General features: G+C 40.1%; 1 protein-coding gene across 14 annotated transcripts in view; it reads right to left on the bottom strand.

The window, feature by feature from the left end:
- The window catches only part of nfia (nuclear factor I/A), a 663295-nt gene that overhangs the window by 28438 nt on the left and 612269 nt on the right, over nt 1-22588 (bottom strand). For all 14 annotated transcript variants that reach the window (XM_078407283.1, XM_078407289.1, XM_078407293.1 and 11 more), the window contains one exon: nt 21309-21400. In XM_078407283.1, the coding sequence (XP_078263409.1) occupies nt 21309-21400 (92 nt within the window). The remainder of the gene's footprint in view (nt 1-21308; nt 21401-22588) is intronic.

Genomic DNA, 22588 nt, shown 5'->3' on the forward strand with positions numbered 1-22588 from the left:
GACTTATCTTAGTGACGTTCCTGCCCAGACTAGTGAAATGGAGCCATGACTGTCCAGGGAGTGATTAATGTTGATCCCCAAAACAAGTCAATCTTCAAAAAGATAATCAGTCGAAGAACCATTCACACTTCAAGCCACCACTGGAAAACACACAGCCACACACATTCTATCTTAAAAGATAATGTACATATTAGCATGCACACTCTGGTGGTGCTCATTATCTTTTGAGAATATGCTCTTTCATAAAACAATAATATTATACCATGGATGTAAAATGGAGCAAATTTATAACTCTTTCCATCTGGGTGTCAAATCATGTAATCCAAGTGCCCAGTAAAAAATAATTCTGGAGAGAGCATCTAATGTTATATCTAGCCGAGTCTGCAGCTTCTCAGATCATGAATTATCATGCAAATTTCAATTTGTTTAAAGTCACTCTGACCTCTAATTGATCGGAACATTTGCTAAATCGGTTGATAATTAATTCCAAGAAATTGTGTGAGAATCTCAGTTAAAAAAATAATATGCTTGACATCCCTATCATTTAAAGTCAGAGATGCATAATGTTCCATGCGCATTTCTTTTTTGGATGCTTAGTGTTCACAGATTTGCTGAGTTTTTACAGCTCAGAAACAAGCCCCTCAGCCCAATTTACCCATGCTGACCAATATGCCCATTTAAGCTAATCCCATTTGCCTGTATTTGATCCATATCGCTCTAAAACTTTCCCCTCCGTGTGCCTGACCAAACATTTTTTATACATTTTAACTGTAAGTCTCTTCCACTTCCTCTGGTAGCTCTTTCCATGAACCTGCCAATTGTGTAGAAAATCCTGCTCCACGGATCTCCTTTAAATCTGTCCCTTCTCACCTGAAACCAATGCCGTTTAGTTTTAGACTCCTCTATCCTGGAGAAAAGACTGATCAATCATATACCCTTCCTATACCCCTCATAATTTTGGAAACTCGATGTTACCTCTCATCCTCCTTTGATCCAGGTTAAACAGTGCCAGCCTCCAATCTCCCATTACATCTCATGCTCTCCAGTCTGGGCAACATCCTTGTAAATATTTTCTGCTCCCTTTCTAGACAAATCACCTCCTTTCTATAATGTGGCTACCAGAGTTACGCACAACAGTCCAAGTACAGTCCAATCAATTCTTTGTACAACACAACATGGCATCCTAACTCTTGCACTCAATGCCATGGCTGATGAAGGTAAACATGCCATATGTTTTCTTCATCACCCTGTTTACCTGTGTTGCCACTTTGGGCCAAGTGCTTGTACTCCTATTTTCCTCTATTCAACAACACTCCCCAGAGCCCTGCCATTCACAGTGTTTGTCCTGCCCTGGTTTAACTTCCCAAAATGCATCGCCTCACACTTGTTCGAGTTCAAATTGAATACACAGAAATAAAAATCTACTCCAAGCTGAAATCTTAATGTTAGAATAGCAGTACAGTCTGCCCCTTTCACCTGTCATTTTATAGTATAATATATAATTGTTCACAATCTGCAATTGAGTCAATTAAACATTCCAAAGACATAGTTTAAGCACTTTTCCTGTAGTGTTATACATATTTGCGATGTCTGACACATCAAGGTGCGAAGGTGAAAACATCTAATGATGACAATGTAAGTGGTTAAGTGGACATTGATACAAAGTTGGTAAGAAGGAACTGCAGACGCCTGTTTAACCTGAAGATAGGCACAAAATACTGGAGTAACTCAGCAGGACAAGCAGCATCTCTGGAGAGAAAGAATGGGTGATGTTTCGGGTCGAGACCCGTTCTTCAGACCTTCTGAAGAAGGAGTCTCGACCCGAAACGTCACCCAGTCCTTCTCTCTAGAGATGCTGCCTGTCCACTAGTAGAGTGGATAGAGGATGTAACTAGTAGAGTGGATAAGGGAGAACCAGTCGATGTGTTGTATCTGGACTTTCAGAAGGCCTTCGACAAGGTCCCACATAGGAGATTGGTGTACAAACTTAAAGCACACGGTATTGAGGGTTCAGTGTTGAGGTGGATAGAAAATTGGTTGGCGGACAGGAAGCAAAGAGTAGGAATAAACGGGTCCTTTTCGGAATGGCAGGCAGTGACTAGTGGGGTACCGCAAGGCTCAGTGCTGGGACCCCAGTTATTTACAGTGTATATTAATGATTTGGACGAGGGAATTGAATGCAACATCTCTAAGTTTGTGGATGACACGAAGCTGGGTGGCAGTGTTAGCTGCGAGGAGGATGCTAGGAGGCTGCAGAGTGACTTGGATAGATTAGGCGAGTGGGCAAATGCATGGCAGATGCAATATAATGTGGATAAATGTGAGGTTATCCACTTTGGCGGCAAGAACAGGAAAGCAGAGTATTACCTGAATGGTGACCAATTAGGAGAAGGGGAGATGCAACGTGACCTGGGTGTCATGGTGCACCAGTCATTGAAAGCAAGCGTGCAGGTGCAGCAGGCAGTGAAGAAAGCGAATGGTATATTGGCATTCATAGCAAGAGGATTTGAGTTTAGGAGCAGGGAGGTTCTACTGCAGTTGTACAGGGCATTGGTGAGACCGCACCTGGAGTATAGTGTGCAGTTTTGGTCTCCTAATCTGAGGAAAGACGTTCTTGCCTTAGAGGGAGTACAGAGAAGGTTCACCAGATTGATCCCTGGGATGGCGGGACTTTCATATGAAGAAAGACTGGATATACTAGGCTTGTACTCGCTGGAATTTAGAAGACTGAGGGGGGATCTTATAGAAACATATAAAATTCTTAAGGGGTTGGGGAGGCTAGATGCGGGAAGATTGTTCCCGATGTTGGGGGGTCCAGAACCAGGGGTCACAGCTTAAGGATAAGGGGGAAGTCTTTTAGGACCGAGATGAGAAAACATTTCTTCACACAGAGAGTGGTGAGTCTGTGGAATTCTCTGCCACAGAAGATAGTTGAGGCCAGTTCATTGGCTATATTTAAGAGGGAGTTAGATGTGGCCTTGTGGCTAAAGGGATCAGGGGGTATGGAGAGAAGGCAGGTGCGGGTTACTGAGCTGGATGATCAGCCATGATCATATTGAATGGCGGTGCAGGCTCGAAGGGCCGAATGGCCTACTCCTGCACCTATTTTCTATGTTTCTATGTTTCTATGTCCCGCTGAATTATTCCAGCATTTTGTGTCTATTGATACAAAGTATCTTTATTAGATGTTTGGAAAGCCCACAGGTAAGTACAGAGCTCCTAGAATTCATTTGAATGTTTTAAGTAAATATCCTTTATTTGCAAGGAATTACTTTTGCTGCATCCAGCCAAGTCTTCAATATTTTGTACTAATACCCACAGGCATATTTTTGGGCAGTCTGATGTCGAATTAGCACTTTCCAGTGAGATGTGCTATAGAAAGTAATAAAAGTAAGTATTCAGGCCCCTGATGTGGTCCTACCAATCAACTAGATCATGGCTGATCAATATTTCAACTTCTGCCTACCTTGCTCAGTGGTCTAGTACACTTGCAGAGCAAAAATGAACCCCAGGTATGTGAATTTTGGTTGTCCTAGACTTCACAGTTATGCAAATGGATGAAGCATTTATCTGCTATTACTAAAAGTGTAAATGCTTTTTACAAAATCCAGTCAAAATGTGTAACTTGTTGCACTAGGAATAAAAATCTATGTGCACTGCTTGTAATCACACAAAATTATGACTTTTGACAATACTATCTTACCACTGAACTTAGTGTTTGCAGTTGGTGCTTTGTGATGACTGCCTGTGTGCTGGAGCTTTCTTGTACTTATAAATAGAATGTAGGCATTGTTGGCAAGACAAGCATTTTTCACCCATCCTAATATGTATTTTTTATTACCTTATTATTATTTAAAATCTATTTCCCTCGAGTGACTGATCTTTCTGATCACATTGGCCACATCAGTAAAAGAACAAAAGGCTGATGCCCTAATCAATGCACAGTAACAGAGTGACTGTTTAGACATAAACAAAAGCGAAATTTAACAAAAAAGCTGTCAATGTTAGAGAACACAGGCAAACCCCTAAACAGGGAAAATTCAATGCAATAGCTGTCAGTCAAACTGGGGATCTAATTTTTAGGATTTCATTTTTTAATTAAATTTAATAAAGCCTACTAATGAACACCTTTACAGTGACATACAAAATAGGAATAGGAGTAGACCATTCCGCCCTTTGAGCCTGCCGCGTCATGTAATGTGATCATGGCTATTCATCCAGAATGCGGTGAGCAGTTTCAAATACTTGGGAGTCCGCATCGCAGAGGATCTGACGTGGGCAACGCACATTGCCGCACTGGTGGGTAAGGCTAAGCAGCGCCTTTACCACCTTAGACAACTGAGGAAATTCAGAGTGTCGCTGAGGATCCTTCATTGCTTCTACTCTGGGGCTGTAGAGAGCATCCTGTCCGGCAACATTACAGTCTGGTTTGGGAACAGCTCTGCCCAGGACAGGATGGCCCTGCAGAGAGTAGTGCGTTCGGCAGAACGCACCATGGGAACTACACTCGTCCCCCTGCAGGACCTATACATCAGGAGGTGCAGATCCAGAGCAAGCAAGATCATGAGGGACCCCTGCCACCCCAGTAACGGACTGTTCCAGATGCTACGGTCAGGCAAACGCCTCCGCTGTCACACTGTGAAAACGGAGAGGATGAGACGGAGCTTCTTCCCACAGGCCATCAGGACTGTCAACTTTGATAACCCCAGAGACTAAATTTTTGTCGACACTTTTTGTGCTATGTTTAGTAACTTATTAACTTTATTTATATGCTGTAACTGTAATTATTTTTGTGCACAACCCGCAGGCATTGCCACTTTCATTTCACTGCACATCGAGTATGTGTATGTGACAAATAAATTTGACTTGACTTGACTTGACTTGACTTGACTTCTTCCCATATCCCTTTATCTTCATAGCCATTACAACCATATCTAACTCCTTCATTAAATATTTTTGAATTGGCCTTATCCACCATCTCTGGTTGAGGATTTCACAGGTACTTCACTCTTTGGATGGTGAAATCACTTCTCATCTCACTCTCAAATGGCTTATCTCATATCCTTAAGTTGTGAGCCATGCTTCTGGTCTTCCCCACTATTTGGAACAACATTCCTGCATTAGTCTGTTCAGTCTTCTCGGGATGTTAATTTTTTTAAATATAGTAACAGTTGCAGTAATTGCAATTGCACTCCTTGATTCTAATCCCCTCATCAAGAAGGCAAATACACCATTTGCTTTTTTTAATCTTCTGCTGTATCTCCATGCTTACTTTCATCGAGTGGTGCCCCTTTCTCAAAATTTACACTGCTCACATTTGTGTATTTAAATACCTTGAATGTTGCTCAGTTAAATGTCAATTAAAAAACATAGTGTCTTTCAATTGCTGTAGTTGTTTTACAATCAACAGAAACTAATAGGTTAAATCACAGATCACAGAAATTAAAACCTAGACAGGAGACTATTTGGGCCTTTTAAAAATCCATTCTGGAATTCATATAAATACAAGAACAATAATGTTGAATTAAAGCCAGGTAATTCATTCATGCCAAGAAACATCATCATTATCTGAAAAGAAACAGCTGCAATTAGCTTTGGAGAAAATAAAGCATCAGATAGGATAGCATCTGGGTATGTCTAAGAAAATGAAAACATTCCAATATGACACGTTCATAACTTATTTACGATACATAGATTCTTTGTTTAAATCATTCCCCTTCTTTACTCCTTGTACACCCACGACTATGCAGCCTTGTACAAATCTAATTCAATTTTCAAAATCGCAGATGACACCACCATTATGGGCCGGATATCAAATAATGGTGAGACGGAGTGCAGGAAGGAGATTGAGAACCTCGTGTCCTGGTGCCGAGACAGCAACCTTTCTCTCGATGTCAGCAAGACAAAGGAGATAGTGAGATAGTGATCGACTTCAGGAAGCGAACTTCCCCCAGTTTGCATTGACGGCATCGAAGTAGAGATGGTTGAAAACTTCAAATTACTAGGAGTCAATCACCAACAACTTCTCCTGGACCACCCATATTGAAGCAACGACCAAGAAAGCACACCTTAGAAGGCTTTGGAAATTTGGCATGACCCCAACAACTCTACAGCTGTGCCATAGAAAGCATTTTTTTTCCAGATGCACCAAGCTTGGTTTGGGAACAGCTCCATTCAAGGCCGCAAGAAATTGCAGCGAATTGTGGGCACAGCAAAGGGATGGTGATGGAGAGAGCCAACAGCTTCAAGCTCGTGGGTATGCACATTTCTGAAGATCTGTCCTCAACCCAGCCTACTAATGGAATCCCAGCAAATGCTCATCTACACCTCTGCTTCCTGAGAAGATTCAGGAGATTCAGCATGTCACCGAATACGCTTCTGGACTTCTACAGGTGTATGGTATTTTTAATGTTAGTCCATTATTGGTTTTGCATTTTAGGACTTATCAGAATTTGAGCCGATGTTACTGACAGCTACCTTGCAAGAATATTATCATTGGCATTCCATTGACAATGTTTGTTCTCACTTATCTCAATTGTACTCCAATCTCAAAATTGCCTTAAATTAGGTAATAAAAATTTCAGAAAATGAAACGCATGTAGTAATGTTCAAGGGTTTAGCTGCTCAACCAAGTTGCTTTACTTCTTGATCTAACAGAAAGCATTGTCATATTTTCTTTGTGATTGCATTGCTAAGAATGTTAAGATGACTAACGTCTCCCAAGAAAACCACAACAAAAATTAAAGCTAACATTTTTTTGCGACTAAATACCCAGCAGCCAAAGTTTGGGTGTTGGAAAAATTGCACTCGGAACATAGGTTCACCCCAGAGTCCCTCTAGATTTATATCAAAGGACATCCTTTCCCAGATAATCCCATATTCTGGGTGATTTATTAAAGTTTTGCAGGTAAGTTTACAATTGGATCCGTTCGGCAATTTAACTTGGCTCACAGTTGCTTTATGGTGGCAAGCAGTCGGATCCCTACTATTTTGCACAAGACATTTTTCTTCTTTTACAAACACTGTTGATTATTCCAATTGTCCATTGAATAATGAAGTTTAAAGACAACATTACACACAAATCAACCAGACTGTTTTTTCGTTTTTTTGCAACAAACACACAGGGGTGCATTCACCAATTCCCATATTATTGTTTTATTGGCGATTCAAACACAGTCACATGAACCTCTTCTTTCAGAGGCAGGTGCGGGAAGTTGCAGAACTGTTTTGCAGACAAAACATCTCCCATCATGGAACATGCACAGGGACAAAAAAATGAATGAGAAATAAAGGAAAGAAAAAGCTTCTTAGACAGTGTTAACTCTGCCATTTCGCTACCTCAAAGAGTATTTTATGCTTGAGCAATAGCTTCCTCTCATTATGCCGTTCCTTTGCTCATGAAAAAACCCATCAAAGAGCACCGCTAGCCTACCTGATCTACCAGAAGGGTTTTTGAGGATATTGTGGTGTGAATTCTAAAGAACCCAAGTGTCAGCAGCAGACAGGACAGACCCCTGCCGACAGGCCAGTTCAACACAAATATTTCAACAGTCATTACATTTCGGAAATCTCTTGACAAAAGACAGCTCATTTCCTGCTTTTCCCCCGCCTTTCTCTTTTATTTTTTGAAATAAAAGATTACGGTCTCGTTGGAAAATGATTACAACAACTGCATTCACAGCTTTAGGATTACAGGGAAAATGCCCGGTTCCGGTTGGTCACAAAGAGCAGGAAACATGTAACTGTGATTAACAGGCGCAGCAAATCATGAGCTTTAGTTTTTAGAAAATATGGTCAGCATTAGGTGAGCAATTAGATACAGGAAGGGCAGCTAACTCTTGTTAATTGCTTATTTCTTAGTCACAAAAAATAAGCAACATCAGCACCAGCACAGATTGACCACTCAATCATCATGTTCAGGTAAAAATATTGGCCATTGCCTAAATTAAAATATGATATTATCTTGGTTAAACCCAAAGCATTGGCATTTTTAGTTCCTAGTTTAGCCCCCAATTTATTTATTTAATTGCTAGTAGATATTTGTACTGTCTGAACCCAAGGTTTGAAACTTCTGAATGTGGTTATAGACTAAAAAGTAACTTCTTTTGTCCTAGTTCTAACATTGGCCCACAGCGATGCCATGTCTCTGGGGATTAGTCTGAGAGAACCTGATTGCACTTTGGTCCAAAATTCATTCTTATACTAAACACTGTCGCTTCTTTCTTCCTGCATCCCACAAACTCTTTTGCTGAGGCATGCAACTCTGCAACAAGTTCAAGTTCATGCCGTAGGAAGACACTATTGAGCTGCTTGCCAAGAGAACTCATTTGCATGTGATCCCACTGAACCTCTGCTGTGCCACAGCAAAGTTGTTTCCAGGGCCGTTGAAAGGAATTTTCTTGTGTTTTTTTAAAAAGAACTACCAGCACAAAACTAAGTACCATGGCCTCAGGAGGGAGATATTAACTCTGGTTACCACAGGTTGTGTGTCTGTGTTTTCCTTTGTAAGCACTGAATTTAAAGACACTTAGTTCTGGAATTATTACTTTAAACATGCCGTAGTTATCCACTGTGGAAAACATTTAGATATTTAATTCCCACAAGACATTTAAATGGACTTGTGCTGTGACAGTATTTACTCACGACAATTAAACATAATTTGAAAACTAGCAGTATTAACATTTGTGCACACCTCTCACCTTTTGGATCTAACTGTAGTGTTTACATTGTCATCCCAGTTGACAAGGCTGGAGTACAGAGAAATTTGAGGATGCGTTGGACTGACCTTTGGGATTTCTCAAAGTTGCTCTTGTTATCAATACACGATAAGCTTCTTTCCTGTATTAGGCTGGTATGAGGAGACTGCCAATTGAGTGACATGATGGACAATTGCAAGGTCTTCAGCTCTTCAAGAGATATTTTCATGTTCAAAGCAAGGCAGCCTTTTCATGGACGTTTGATTTACAGGGAGAAGTAAACCATTTCTGCCTTTCTAAAATGTTCTAATGTTTTTAAGTAGTTTATTTTAATGAATTGCAGAGAACCTAGCTTTTAGAGTGCTGTAATTTCCACCTACTATTCATGGGGAGAAAGTAAGAAGATAAACTATGCATGAAACTGGTTAAAGACTGCCTGATCCCTGGAAAAAAGACACGTGCTTCATGATTCAGTCCAAAGTGGGTAAAAAAAAGCAATACTATTTGTGGTTCCCAAATTTAAATGAAGGCTTATTCAATTATTATTTCTAATCAGTCCACTTTGGATGATCAGAAAGACCTTCTGTAAAATTAAACTTGGCAGGAAAGCATAATCCTCCATCGCTGCACAAAGTCTGCGAGAGTTATTATTGATTATGAAAGCACCACTGGGAAACCTCTAAAGATAATGCTGTTGCCTGAATCACTACAATTTTAGGGGCATTGGTGAGAGAATATTTTGTTACTATTCATAACATTAGATATTTTATATTGGGAATTTTGGATGTGAACTGCAATATGAAACATTGTGAACTGGAAATTCAATCATAAAGTGCTGCTCTTTCAGCATTATGCAATGAAAATCGATTTTTTTTTCTGCAGTGAAACACAATAATGGCAATTTCTGGGTTTCTCCTGAAATTTGACTGGGCATTTCCTGGACTGAATCACCCATGGGCCTCAGAAATGACTTCAAATGCTAGCATTATTTCTCATTCAACTGTCTTCTGGAGCGCTGAGGGGGAACCTGGACAAAGGTGTCCTCTCAGTGACCATTGTCAGTCATTTCTACAATTACTAGATTTTACTAATACAATGGCAGAATTAGAAACTAGTCTCTTTCTGGCCAGGTATCTCATTAACAACAGAAAATATGACATGAACCACATCTCCATCCATCACGAGTTCCTTATGGGTAGTTTCCAGTCATTCCTAACCTTGAAACCCCTCTAGTCCCCTCACCAATAATTAGTCCTGAAGAAGGGTCTCAACTCGAAACGTCACCCATTCCTTCTCTCCAGAGATGCTGCCTGTCCCACTGAGTTACTCCAGTTATTTGTGTCTCTTTTTGGTTTAAACCAGCATCTGCAGTTCCTTCCTACACACTAGTCCTGACCTCTAGATAACACATTTACATTGGAGAAAACATCACTGGAGTGCATTTACAATAACAGTCAAGCACATCTACTTGGATGCTCTGGAATTTCCAGGCCTGAGTTTTGCAGCACTTTATAGGAGTTGTTGGAATAGCCAAAGAAAGTTGATGCAATTTACTTTGTAGATGGTTCACACTGCAGACACTATGTGCCAATAGGAAGAGGGAATGAAGGGTTTGGATGATGAACAGGGTAGCAATCAAGTGGGCTGCTTTGTCCTGGATTGTGTTACATGTTAGTGGAGAAGGACTCACTAGGCAAGTCAGGAGCATTTGATCATGTTCTTGACTTGTGTCATGTGGATCGTGGAAATACTTTAGGCTACCAGGCGGGGAGTCATTCACTGCACAATACCCAGCTTCTGACTGCTCTCGTAGCCAGAGTATTTAAGTGGCAGGTCCAGTTGAATCTCTAGTCATTGGTGATCCCTCCAGGAGATGTTAATGGCAGGGGACTCAGGAATGGTAATACCATTGAACGTCAAGGGGGAGATGGTTAGATTCTCTCATGTTCTTGCGTGAAATGGTTATTGCTTGCCACTTATGCTACTTGCCACATGTCAGCCAATTATCCAAGTCTTCTTGCGAATTAGTATGGATTGCTTCAATTGTCAGGGAATTGTAAGTGGAATTGACCATTTTACCAATGGCCAATGGAAGTTCCTTGGCCATTCTAAACATGTAGCACAACAGCAGAACACACCCCAGCTCCTCCCATGAATATCAAGACAGGATTGGGATCAAGGAAAACATAGATCATTCATTATTTCTCGGGAGTCACTCCTGATCAAAGACATACATTAATGACAAAGTCTACCACCAGCTCCAGTGTGCCAGCACAGTTTCTAACAGATTATGGAAAAGAGGTTAGGAGTTGGAGTCAACATGGTCAACAAATCAGTTTCAATCCTGTTTTCACAGCCTATCGTAGTAGGCACTCCAACGCACTGAAATGATAGCACCAACAGATGATTGAGTGTTTAAAATCGATGAGCATCTGGGAAAGCTCATTCCCGGAATGGCGGGACTGTCGTATGTTGAAAGGCTGGAGCGATTGGGCTTGTATACACTGGAATTTAGAAGGATGAGGGGGGATCTTATTGAAACATATAAGATAATTAGGGGATTGGACACATTAGAGGCAGATAACATGTTCCCAATGTTGGGGGAGTCCAGAACAAGGGGCCACAGTTTGAGAATAAGGGGTAGGCCATTTAGAACGGAGATGAGGAAGAACTTTTTCAGTCAGAGGGTGGTGAAGGTGTGGAATTCTCTGCCTCAGAAGGCAGTGGAGGCCAGTTCGTTGGATGCTTTCAAGAGAGAGCTGGATAGAGCTCTTAAGGATAGCGGAGTGAGGGGGTATGGGGAGAAGGCAGGAACGGGGTACTGATTGATAGTGATCAGCCATGATCGCATTGAATGGCGGTGCTGGCTCGAAGGGCTGAATGGCCTACTCCTGCACCTATTGTCTATTGTCTATTGTCTATTGTCTATTGTCTAAAGCACTAAGCAGCTTGACTTTTCAATGACAAAAGCCAGTGGAAGCCCGAAAATATAAGCAAAATGTTTAACAACATCCAAAACTCCATTCTTCCACCCACCCCACTAAAGACCACCTGGCCCAAGCTGTACAAGGGCCTACAGGTTACACAATTGACCTCAATCCCCTCAGAACCCATAGACTGTCGTGCAAGCCATTTGTCTTTGATCCCAACAGAACGCCCATGAAGAAAAAGGTAGCCGTCGAGGCAACCAGGTGCAGACCTGAAGCAACACTGTGGGATATCATTTGGCCAAATGCAAAGATTTGAGGGCATCGTAGCAGAAACTGTGAAGGGACTGAGCTTTGTGAAAAGATGAGAACTGGTGGCGCAATTCAACCATGAAAGGAGAGACTGACAGATGATCATTTGGTTATAAACAGATAGCACATAAAGAAATTATTTTAAAATTGTACGAAGCTGTTTGCACTCAATCTGCCATGGTCAGCTCATTATCAAAACTTCAGGGATAGATTTGGATTTGTGTGAAGAATGAACTGATAGCAGGAATAGTAGACTGCAAGCGAGTGAAATTGAACTGGTTGCAAACAATTAAGGGCATTGACTTTTCGAATGACCTTCATGCAGAAAGCCATTGAGAGCATTAAAATGCATTACAAACAATCAGTATTCTCTGTTAAACAGGAAGAAGCAATGAAAGGACAGGAGAAGAACACAGGTATGTGTCAGTGTGTAGGTGGCAGAACCTACAGACAGGATAAATGATGCCATGAAGGTGGCAGATGGGCGGTGATCCACATTTTCAGCCGCTGCTGACAATTTCGACCACAGACTCTAGTAGCTTTATGTCTCTTCATAACTGGGTGGCACAGATGTGCTGCAGTACCAATGCTACCTCCAAGCTCCACTAGCCCAGTTCAATTCTCACCACGGGTGCTATCTATGCGGAGTACATATATTCTCCATGTAACTGCATGGATTTCCCCTCAGTGCTCCAATTTCTTCCATTATCCCAAAGATATACTGGTTGGTGAGTTAATTTGCTCATGGAAATTACCCCTCATGTACGTCGGTGGTGGGGGAGATTCAGGTGGGAATTACTGGACACATTCAAAAGAATAGGTAATGGGAAAATAAATCTGGAATGGAATTGATGGGGTTGCTCTGAGAGACTCAGTGGCTAAATGGCATTCTTCAATATTGTAAAGGAATATGAAAATATAAATATGAAATTAGTTCTCAGAGTTTTGCACTTCTCTTTACCCGGAAGCTAACATGAGTCAAAATGCTTGGCAGGTGGCAATACCAGAGCCTGCTGAAGTGATCAAAGATTCCGCAATGATTTTGTCGAATACGTATGGGAATGAGAGTAACAAATGTCATTAGATTCTAATTTTCCAAATTGCATGATCCACAACAGGCCATTTTAAGATATAAAGCTTAGCTTCATAAACCAATCACCAATAATTTGATGAAATTAAAAATGGTGAAAAAAATTAAACCTGGAATTATTATTTTTTTCAGTGGATTATATACAGAATTAATAATATTGAAAATCATTGAATATTCACCCTGAAATCTCTTGTATTATAATTTAATATGAAATAGAAGCAGCCCATCTAGACTTGCCTGTAGGTCATCAGATGTCATTAGGGATGAATTTCAATTCAAAACACCTGGGAAAGAAAATGTGCCAGTTTTGTTCCAGCCATACTGCTTAGTGCATGTACCATTAATCTATTTTATTGATAAGCTGAATGCTATAATGTCACTTGCACAAAAATGTGATCTGATTGCAGTCTGAAGAAAGCAGCAGAGGGAAAGGAAATGCTGAAAGTTGGTCAATGTCTCCATCACCTACAAGAAATCAAACAGCGCAGTTTTGCAACACCATGCAATTCTGCCGATCTCTGAGCTGGGGTTAATTAATAATGTACAACCACTGAATTACTGAAGTGCTCTTTCCTGTGTAAACAGTTAAGGATGCATAAGTTATAGAAAAAGTAGATGGCACATTTAATTTTTGATGCAGTGCAGTCTTGCCTATTCCTTTCCTTCAACTATTACTTACTATGATGACAAAGTCAATAAATTGATCTTCCTGATGTGCTGTACAGCAAGCTAATCCAATACTGTGTTGTCTGCAGTAAAAAATAATCAGAGAAGATGGATGGGAGAGACACAAGTAATATATGCACATCTCTTATCTCTTCTGGCACCAAGCTACAGAGTCAAATCTTAAAATTATATCAAATTCCTCAACAATGACCATCTAACCAGAGTTGCACAAGAAGAGTGTCCTAATGCAGTGTTACCAATGGATTTAATGGCTAATTCATAGATAATTAATGTTGGATTTGCTTCCAAAATAACAGAAAAAAAAATTGTCCAGTGACGCAGATTTCATTGTCCTCACAATGCAAAACCAATTGCAGCTATATTGATGGTTAGAAATGAACTGTGCGCCGAGAGCTATGGTTATATTTTAATGCTGCACACCTGGCTAAGTTGTGATATAAAGACTGACAATACAAGGACAGCTGTACAGAACGCTGCTGACAACATGGAAGCACACTGAGTCATAGGGTCATAGAGTGAAACAGTGTGGAAGCAGGCCCTTCGGCCCAACTTGCCCACACCGGCTAACAATGTCCCAGCTACACTAGTCCCACCTACCTGCGCTTGGTCCATATCCCTCCAAACCTGTCCTGTCCTATCACGTTGGGATAGTCCCAGCCTCAACTACCTCCTCTGGCAGCTTGTTCCATACACCACCACCCTTTGTGTGAAAAAGCTACTCTTCAGATTCCTATTAAATCTTTTCCCCTTACTTTGAACTTATGTCCTCTGGTCCTAGATTCCCCTAGTCTGGACAAGAGACTCTAAACAAAACGTGCTCTCAGTTCACCTTAAACAATCCTTAGATTCTTGATTATTCATGACAATTAGTTGTATTTTTTCAGCCTACAACCAGATGTAAAATCCTCAGGTATGGAATTTGGAAACCATAGATCCAAACTCATACAGAACTCATTGATTTTATTAAGTTAACCATTAACTTCCACCCTGTACTCAAATTCACTTGGATTATCCCTGACACCTCTCTCCCCTTTCTTGATCTCTCGGTCTCCATCACAGGAGACAGACTACCGACTGGAGTTTTCGACAAACCCACTGACTCTCAATTATCTGGTCTACACCTCCTCCCACCTTGCCTCTTGTAAAGACCTATCCCGTACTCCCAGTATCTCCTTTTCTGCCACATCTGCTCCACAGATGGGGCTTTTCATTCTAGGACATCTGAGATGTCCCTTTTGTAAATATGGTTCCCCTCTGCTGTCACACATGGATCCTTCACCCATGTCTCCTTTGTGACCCATAGTTCTGTTTTCTCTCCACCTTCCCCCAGAAGGAACAACAATAGAAATCTCCTGGTCCTCGCCTTTCATCCCACCGGATCTAACACATCATTTGCCAAATTTCCTCCACCTTCAAAGTGATCCCACCACCATTCATATCTTCCCAACTGAGACCTCCCACAGAGACCGCTTCCTCCTCTACTTCATGGTGCACTCATCGCTTCACATCCAAACCACCTGCAACCAACCCAAGAGATGCAACACCGTCTCTCTATGCCCTTCCTCACATCCATCCAGGGACCCCAGCAATCCTTGTAGATGAGACAGAGGTTCACATGCACCACCTTTAACCTCGTCTACTGCATTCGGTGTTCCCAATGTGGCCTCCTTTACATACTTCCCATAATTTCTCTGAACAGATAACTTAAAAACATCTTATTTAAGCTGTGCTTTTGTTAGCTAAACATCTTGACCATCAGTGCTTAACTAGACTTAGAGTTGGGCAGCAAATTGACCACCCCTCCCCTCTGCAGCTTGGGGCCTGCATTGTGAAGCACAATTATTTGATGAATATCCATTTAACATCCAAAGAAAGCCAAAGCTGCCATTAGACATCACTGAAGCCTTCAAAGATTTGTCTTTACTAGCCATCGAATGAAAAGGTGGATTGTAAGAAAATCTTTATCAATGGGTGGAACTGGGGAAGGAGGGTGAAAGTCAAGAAAAGATACAAGGTTTCACTTCTGCTCTTCCTATCCCACAAGGGGAATAAATTTTTCAAACATGCTTTTCTGAGCCTCCTACAGTTCCGGCTAGCTTGGTCCAAGAGGGCATTTTCAGGAAACATTTCATGTCCAGGCCTGCCAACAACATTGACACTGGAATTACATGTTTCCAGTGGAGCTCAGCAACATTCCACCCACTGAGCTATCGATTGTGTCCAAAGACATTTCACAAAGGTAGTAGAGCGGGAGACGGACACTGCTTTAATTTAACTGTAACTACTCACAGCCAACCATACCCACCTCTTCCACACAGACATGCACACATATACACCCAAAACTTGGATTTTGCCAAATGGACTTTTGTTAAGCAATCCACATTTGGAAAATTTCACCCAACACCAAATAAAATAAACCATTCCACAATGCAGGGCTTCTCCACGACATACACCCACATTGCCAATTAAACAAAATCTAAAACAAAAATAAAACAAAATCAAGCACAACAGCCAAGATAAAAGTTAGACAGTTTGAAAAGGCAGAGTGGGCAATGCTATGCTCTTCCAACTGGTAGGATTGTTGTCAGTTTCTGAATCAGATCTGGTGTGAAATCAGCCTCTGAGGTAGGCCTTGTTTATTAAGTAATTCCAGCACATAAATCAGCATTAATATACTGCATTCTAGAGGTCAGATCTTGGGTCCAATCTGACTTCTGAAATGCAGCATCGGATGGTCATAAAATACCACAAGTGTCTCTGGCATTTACATATAAAGTGGAACTGTTAATAAAATAGCAGGACCAGCTTCTTCCTTGCCCAATTAGTTGCAAACACATGTTACTTGTGCTCAGTTGCCTTAAAGTTTCAGTATCTCTACAATCTGTCAATTCAGGTCTCCTGTCATTGTCAAGGATAGTCACTCACTGGTCTCTTTGCAACTGCCCAGGATTTTCCAATAAATAGTTGACATTATTTGAAATAAACTTAAAAATGAGAAAGTAGATAGAGTTGACTTTTAAATATTTAATAAAAGCATGGAAACACACTTAAGTCAATAAAGGTCAAGATGAGGATTGTTTTTTTTTAAAAAAATGCTGTAACTGGCTAATAAAACCTGCCCTGCAGTGGAGTGCTGCTGGCATTTTACTTATTTATGTGGCAGGTTAACAGCTAAACAGACAGATCAATTCTCTGGTTAAGCTAGAATTTATTACATTTAAAAATTAAAAAAAAGACATGTAATAAACTCTAAACAAAGTTTTAGTGAGGTGATATATTACTCAACACATGTTGAAGGTTTTGATTTAACATAAAACCCCCTGAAAAGAATCCTGCAGCTTTAGGTGTTCTATCCTTCAGCCAACATTATTCTTTCTTTGACCCTTCCATTCCCACTCCAAAAGGTTTAAACGTCGCTTTATATCTACTAACTGACCTGCTGTAACCTGCTGTAATCTAGAATTGAATACAGTTATCAAATACAGAGTTATCAAATACAGAGATAGCAAGAAAATATGCTGTGTCACAGATAAGTCAACAAAACTGTAAATTCAGTGCAATATAGCAATGTATTTTGATTGTACTAGCTATCATTTTGTAATATGTTGTTTGAATTAATTGGACAATTCATTGGTCTAATTCCATAATTTATGATTTATGAGAAAGTATCAAATTATCCCCATCAACAGCACTTATAAACTTGTTCATGGTCAGGTTTTTAATGAAATATACTTCACAGTGAATGGCAGTAAATGGGGAGTATTGTTGAACAGAGACACTTTGGAGTAAAGGACATAGTTTCCAGCAGACAGGAACACAGATGGACAGAGCAGTGAGTATGGTGTATAGTATGCTTGCCTTCATTGGTCAAGGCATTAGGAATTGGAGAGTCATATTCCCATTGTACGAAACATTGGTTGAGCCACACTTGAAATATTGTGTGCAGTTCTAATCACCACACTGTAAGGAAGGATGTGATTAAGCCAGAGAGGATGCCAAAAAGGTTCATAAACTGTGGCCTGGATTAGAGGGCTTAAATTATCAGGATAAATCGTATAGGCTAGGTTTGTTTTCCCTGAAGGGAAGGAAGCTGAGACGTGACATGATTGCAGAATATACAATTATAAGTGACAAAGAAAGAGTAGATTGGAAATGTCATGTTGGGGTTTCCAAAATTGTAGTGCATAGGTAAAGAGTTTAAAGGGAATTTGAGGGGCATTTTCTTTCCCACATAAAGAGTGGTTGGTATCAGGAATGAGCCGCCAGAGAAGATGGTGGAAGCAGGGACAATAACAACATTTAAGCGGCATCTAGACGAGTGCTTGAATGAGCAATGCATCAGGGGAATTAGAATTAGTGCAGGTAGTTGGGGTTAGTGTAGTAGGCATAATGGTTGGCATAGACATGATGAGCTGGTAGGCCCATTTCTATGCTGTACAACTCATTGACTCTAATTTACATCAGGGATAGGGCAGTGCAATTATAAATTAACTTAATTCTGTAAAAAAAAAAGAAATTCGTTTTGACGATTCAGGTTAATTTCATTTTCCTTAAAACTCGATATTTTTTTACATATTCTCATCACCATCTCACATTTCATAGCCAAATAAGTTTACAAGACTAAACTCGAGTCATTTTTATAAGGTTTGAAGTGATCTTGGAAACAGTTAATGGGTTTCATTTCTTACTCTTTCAAGAATGCCAGAGATTTGCATCTTCTCCTCCCACCTGCAGACATCTGAGTTGACAATTGTATCATGCTGGGAGATACAGACTTAATCTGTCTCCTCCCACCACTCTGTTGCGTAGAAGTGAGGGGATCCACAGTTTCAGTGAGCTTCATCCTCACCAAATATACCCTACTATAGGGATTCCTTGATTTATAACATGTTTTCACTATAACACCAATGACCCTTCAGAATAAATGTCCTTTATGTAGAAAGCAATTTTTGCACTAACGAATAGCACATCACTCTCTGCAAAGCAACAAATGGACCCAAGTTTCCATAATGACAACTGCTTACCCTTTTGACTTTCACATTTTCATGTCACAAAGCACTTTTTAGGAAAGCTGCCCTTTTATAAATGAAAGAATCCCTGCACTGATCCAATGCCACTTTAATGATTAAGAAATGCTTGAATATATATTTTATTAAAAGGTTGGAGTGCAGGTAAAAAAAATGAAAACAATCTTTAAAGACAGAAACAATCGAGACTACCAGGATGAACCATCACTTTAAAGATTACAAGAAGGTTCAATTACCCATTTATAATGTAATTTGTAAGCCATAGCACTTCCACTTTCTAGGGCACTCTAGTCTGCAATTGATGGTATTAAAACTTCATGAACTATCTGGTCATCAATCACTGGTTATCTGTAGAATCAGCTCAGGTTGAACACAAGATGAAAGGAGAATCATCTTGACTTTCGAGCATTAGTAAGTAGTTTGATGTTCTCACTCAGTTGCCTCAGACACATGAATTCTTCAGATTAAGAAATTACATTTCAGCACAAACTAAATGCCTCATACTTCACTGTGATTTTCTGCAACACTTGCCTTTTTTTATTGAGCAGCCCCTATTGTGAGAGATTAGACTATCTGAATGGGAAAGAGAAACATTAGTGCTTCCTATGAAAGTAGCGAGATTAGATGCATATGATGATACAAGAAACTACAGATGCTGGAATCTTAAGCAAAACGCAAAGTGCTGAAGGAATACAGTGGGTCAGGCAGCATCTGTGGAAGGAATAGACAGACGATGCTTTGGGTCGGGACCCTTCTTCAATCTTAGATGATGGGTCATATGATGGGTCTCAACCCAAAACATTGTCTGTCCATTCCCTCGTCTCCCCACACATGCTGCCTGACCTGCTCTTTGTGCAGGTTTTGTACTGGATTCATATGCCAACATTTGCTATATTTTGGTATTTTAAGACACTTCCCTGCCCACTGTATTTGAAATAAAAAGTGCTAACTAAACTGATAAGCACCTCTTTAATTAAGATAGAGTTGAATGCAGAGAATTCAGAGGAATTTCGATAGGATGAATAATGGATGAGTAAACAGCAGAAAATAACATGGAAAAATGTAAATAGGAAGAGAGTATAAATTATTGGTACTTGGAAGAACATGAGTATCCTTGTACATAAATTAAAGTTAGCCTACAGGTACAACAGGTAAATAGGAAGATAAACAGAATGTTGCAAGATCATTTGAATATGAGAATAAGACACCTCAGTGAAATTATACAGCGAGTTGGTGAGAATGCACCTGGAATATTGTGGACAGGTCATGCCACCCTACCTAAGGAAGAGTCTACCTGTGATAGATGGTTTAATCAAGGTTCACCAGGTTGATGTGTAAGAAGGAACTGCAGATGCTGGTTTAAACTGAAGATAGACACAAAAAGCTGGAGTAACTCAGGCAGCATCTCTGGAGAGAAAGAATGGGTGATGTTTTGGGTCTGAAGAAGGGTCTCGACCTGAAAAGTCACCCATTCCTTCTCTCCAGAGATGCTGTCTGGCCCGCTGAGTTACTCCAGCTTCTTGTGTCTATCTTCATCAGACTGATTCCTGGCTTGGAAATGTAATTCTTTGAGAAGAGATTACACCACAGACTGTGCCCATACTCTCATGAGTTTAAACAAATTTGAGGTGATCTCATTGAAGCATAAAAAATTCTTACAGGGCTTGAAAGGGTAGTTGCATGGATCATGTTTCTCCTGGCTGAGCTATCTGGAATCAGTGGTTACACTCAAAACTAAGGGTCAGCAATTCAGTAGTGAAACTAGAAGAAAATTCCTCGACCAAAGCGTACTGGATCTTTGGAATTTTCTGCTCAAGAGCACTCGAAGATTGAATATGGTTAGAAATAGATAGATGGAATTTAGCAATTTAAGTGAATCAGGAGACATGGGGTTTAATTAGGAAACTGTGCTGAGGTAAAGGATCAGCCATAAGTTTATTGATTGGTGGAGCAGGCATAAGAATTGACATGCCTTCTCCCGATTCCCCTCCTTAGGTTCATGTGTGTGATGTGATCTGAACATGAATATTCTTAATGTTAAATTATTGATTCTATTCTCAGGCTCATACATTTGAAGCTCCATTATCAGCTTAGAAGTATTTTATAGAAATACAGATTCAAATAACTGACTAAACTAAAACAACTCTTCTAAATTATGCAGATTGAATTCCTGTAGGTCTTGGGACTACTTAGACAGAAATTGTAGCCATCACTTCATATTGTAAACTAGAATCTGCACACCACTTCTGCTGTTTTTCCTTCATTGGGACATGAAAGGTTAAAGAAGAAAGAAATACAAATTCAAAACTAGCCAACTGATGTACTTCCTATGAATTATGAAAGTAAAAACAAACTTGGCAACATTTTACTACTTTATAATTGCTTACAACACTATATTTTTGCTAAGCAACATTAGAGGATTTCATGTCCAGATGGCTTCGCAGCTCGAACATATAGTCAAAGAATCCCAATGTGCCGTACAATTGTAGCAAATGATTGCAGCTCACTGCACTAAGAGACAAGACCACAAAAAGCTACACTGGATACAAAAAGGTTCAAAGCTGCCCACCTGTGGCTGTTGAGGGATATTTACAAAGCTGGGATCCCGTGGTCCAACACTCACGAATCGGTTTGCAGGGGAGGTGCTGGGTGTCGAGTAGGCTGTGAAGGGAAGGGATACATGCGTTCAAGAAGCAGCAGTGGGTCGCACACAAACAACACACATCTTAAGCCTGATTGAAAGACAGCAGGGTCTGTAGAAGCACTCACCCACATTTATGTATGGTGCACCTTTTAACCCCCTGATTAAGAACTTGAAGCTTGAAGAACTTTGGCTTCCATTTGTTTTTAAAAACAGACATAGAAAGGCACAATCTTTTCTTTTTGTAGGGTGAAAATTGCAGCGCTACAATTTTCCATTGCAAAACAGTAAATTAATTTTATTTCTTACAAGATGTATAATTGGGGAAACAAATCTATCAAGGGTCACAGAAAATGCCGCTGGTTAATATCTGTTATTATCGGTGATGCAAGGATCTGAGAAATGATGAAACAATATGAGCGAATGAGTTAAAACAACAAAAACAATAGATTTCAAGTGTAATCATCACTCAAAGTGCACAATAAAGACAACATACCACTACAGAACATAGGCAGACATTTGCTAATGTTACTATTAACAATAATTTATTGCAATAGAGATAAACAACTTGACTAGGACTATAGAAAGTTGAAAACTGCTCGGGCTATATCTTTCATTGCTTCCTGTGAGCTAAATAATGGCAAGAAAGGGCTAAAATTGTGATTTTACAGGAGTTTAACCTTCATTCAATTTATTATTGGATAAAATCCCCTTGATATTTAATGAAGCTCAAATGAAAATTGTTGAAGAACGTATTACAATTGTTTGAGTAAAAATTGATCTAGTTATTATTTATGGCAATATTGTAAATAGTCCAGAATGTTCTACTTGGGTATTTTGTGTGTTATTAGAAATGCACCTGTGAAAAGTGTGAGGAATTATTCCCAATTTCCATCATGTTGCTGCACACAACTGCCAGAAGAATTCTCATCTCAATTGCTGCATGCAGTGAGCTGAGCTGGCTGCAACACCACTTTGCCACCCACCTGCAGCTAAAGGTACACTGGCAAGATGCATCCTATTATTTCTGCTATGCAAGCTCACCTACAAATACGAAGGAGAAACTTCTGGTGCAAGGACATCAGGCTTCAAATTGACAAAAAATATATTTTTAAACCTTAACAGGATGTAAAATATGGAAAGGTAATAATATCTTTTAAAATTTTGATTTATTCCCAAATGCAGTTGACCTTCCGTTTGATCCATGC

Source organism: Rhinoraja longicauda, chromosome 11 (assembly GCF_053455715.1).
Source record: "Rhinoraja longicauda isolate Sanriku21f chromosome 11, sRhiLon1.1, whole genome shotgun sequence".
Classification (NCBI taxonomy): Eukaryota; Metazoa; Chordata; class Chondrichthyes; order Rajiformes; family Arhynchobatidae; genus Rhinoraja; species Rhinoraja longicauda.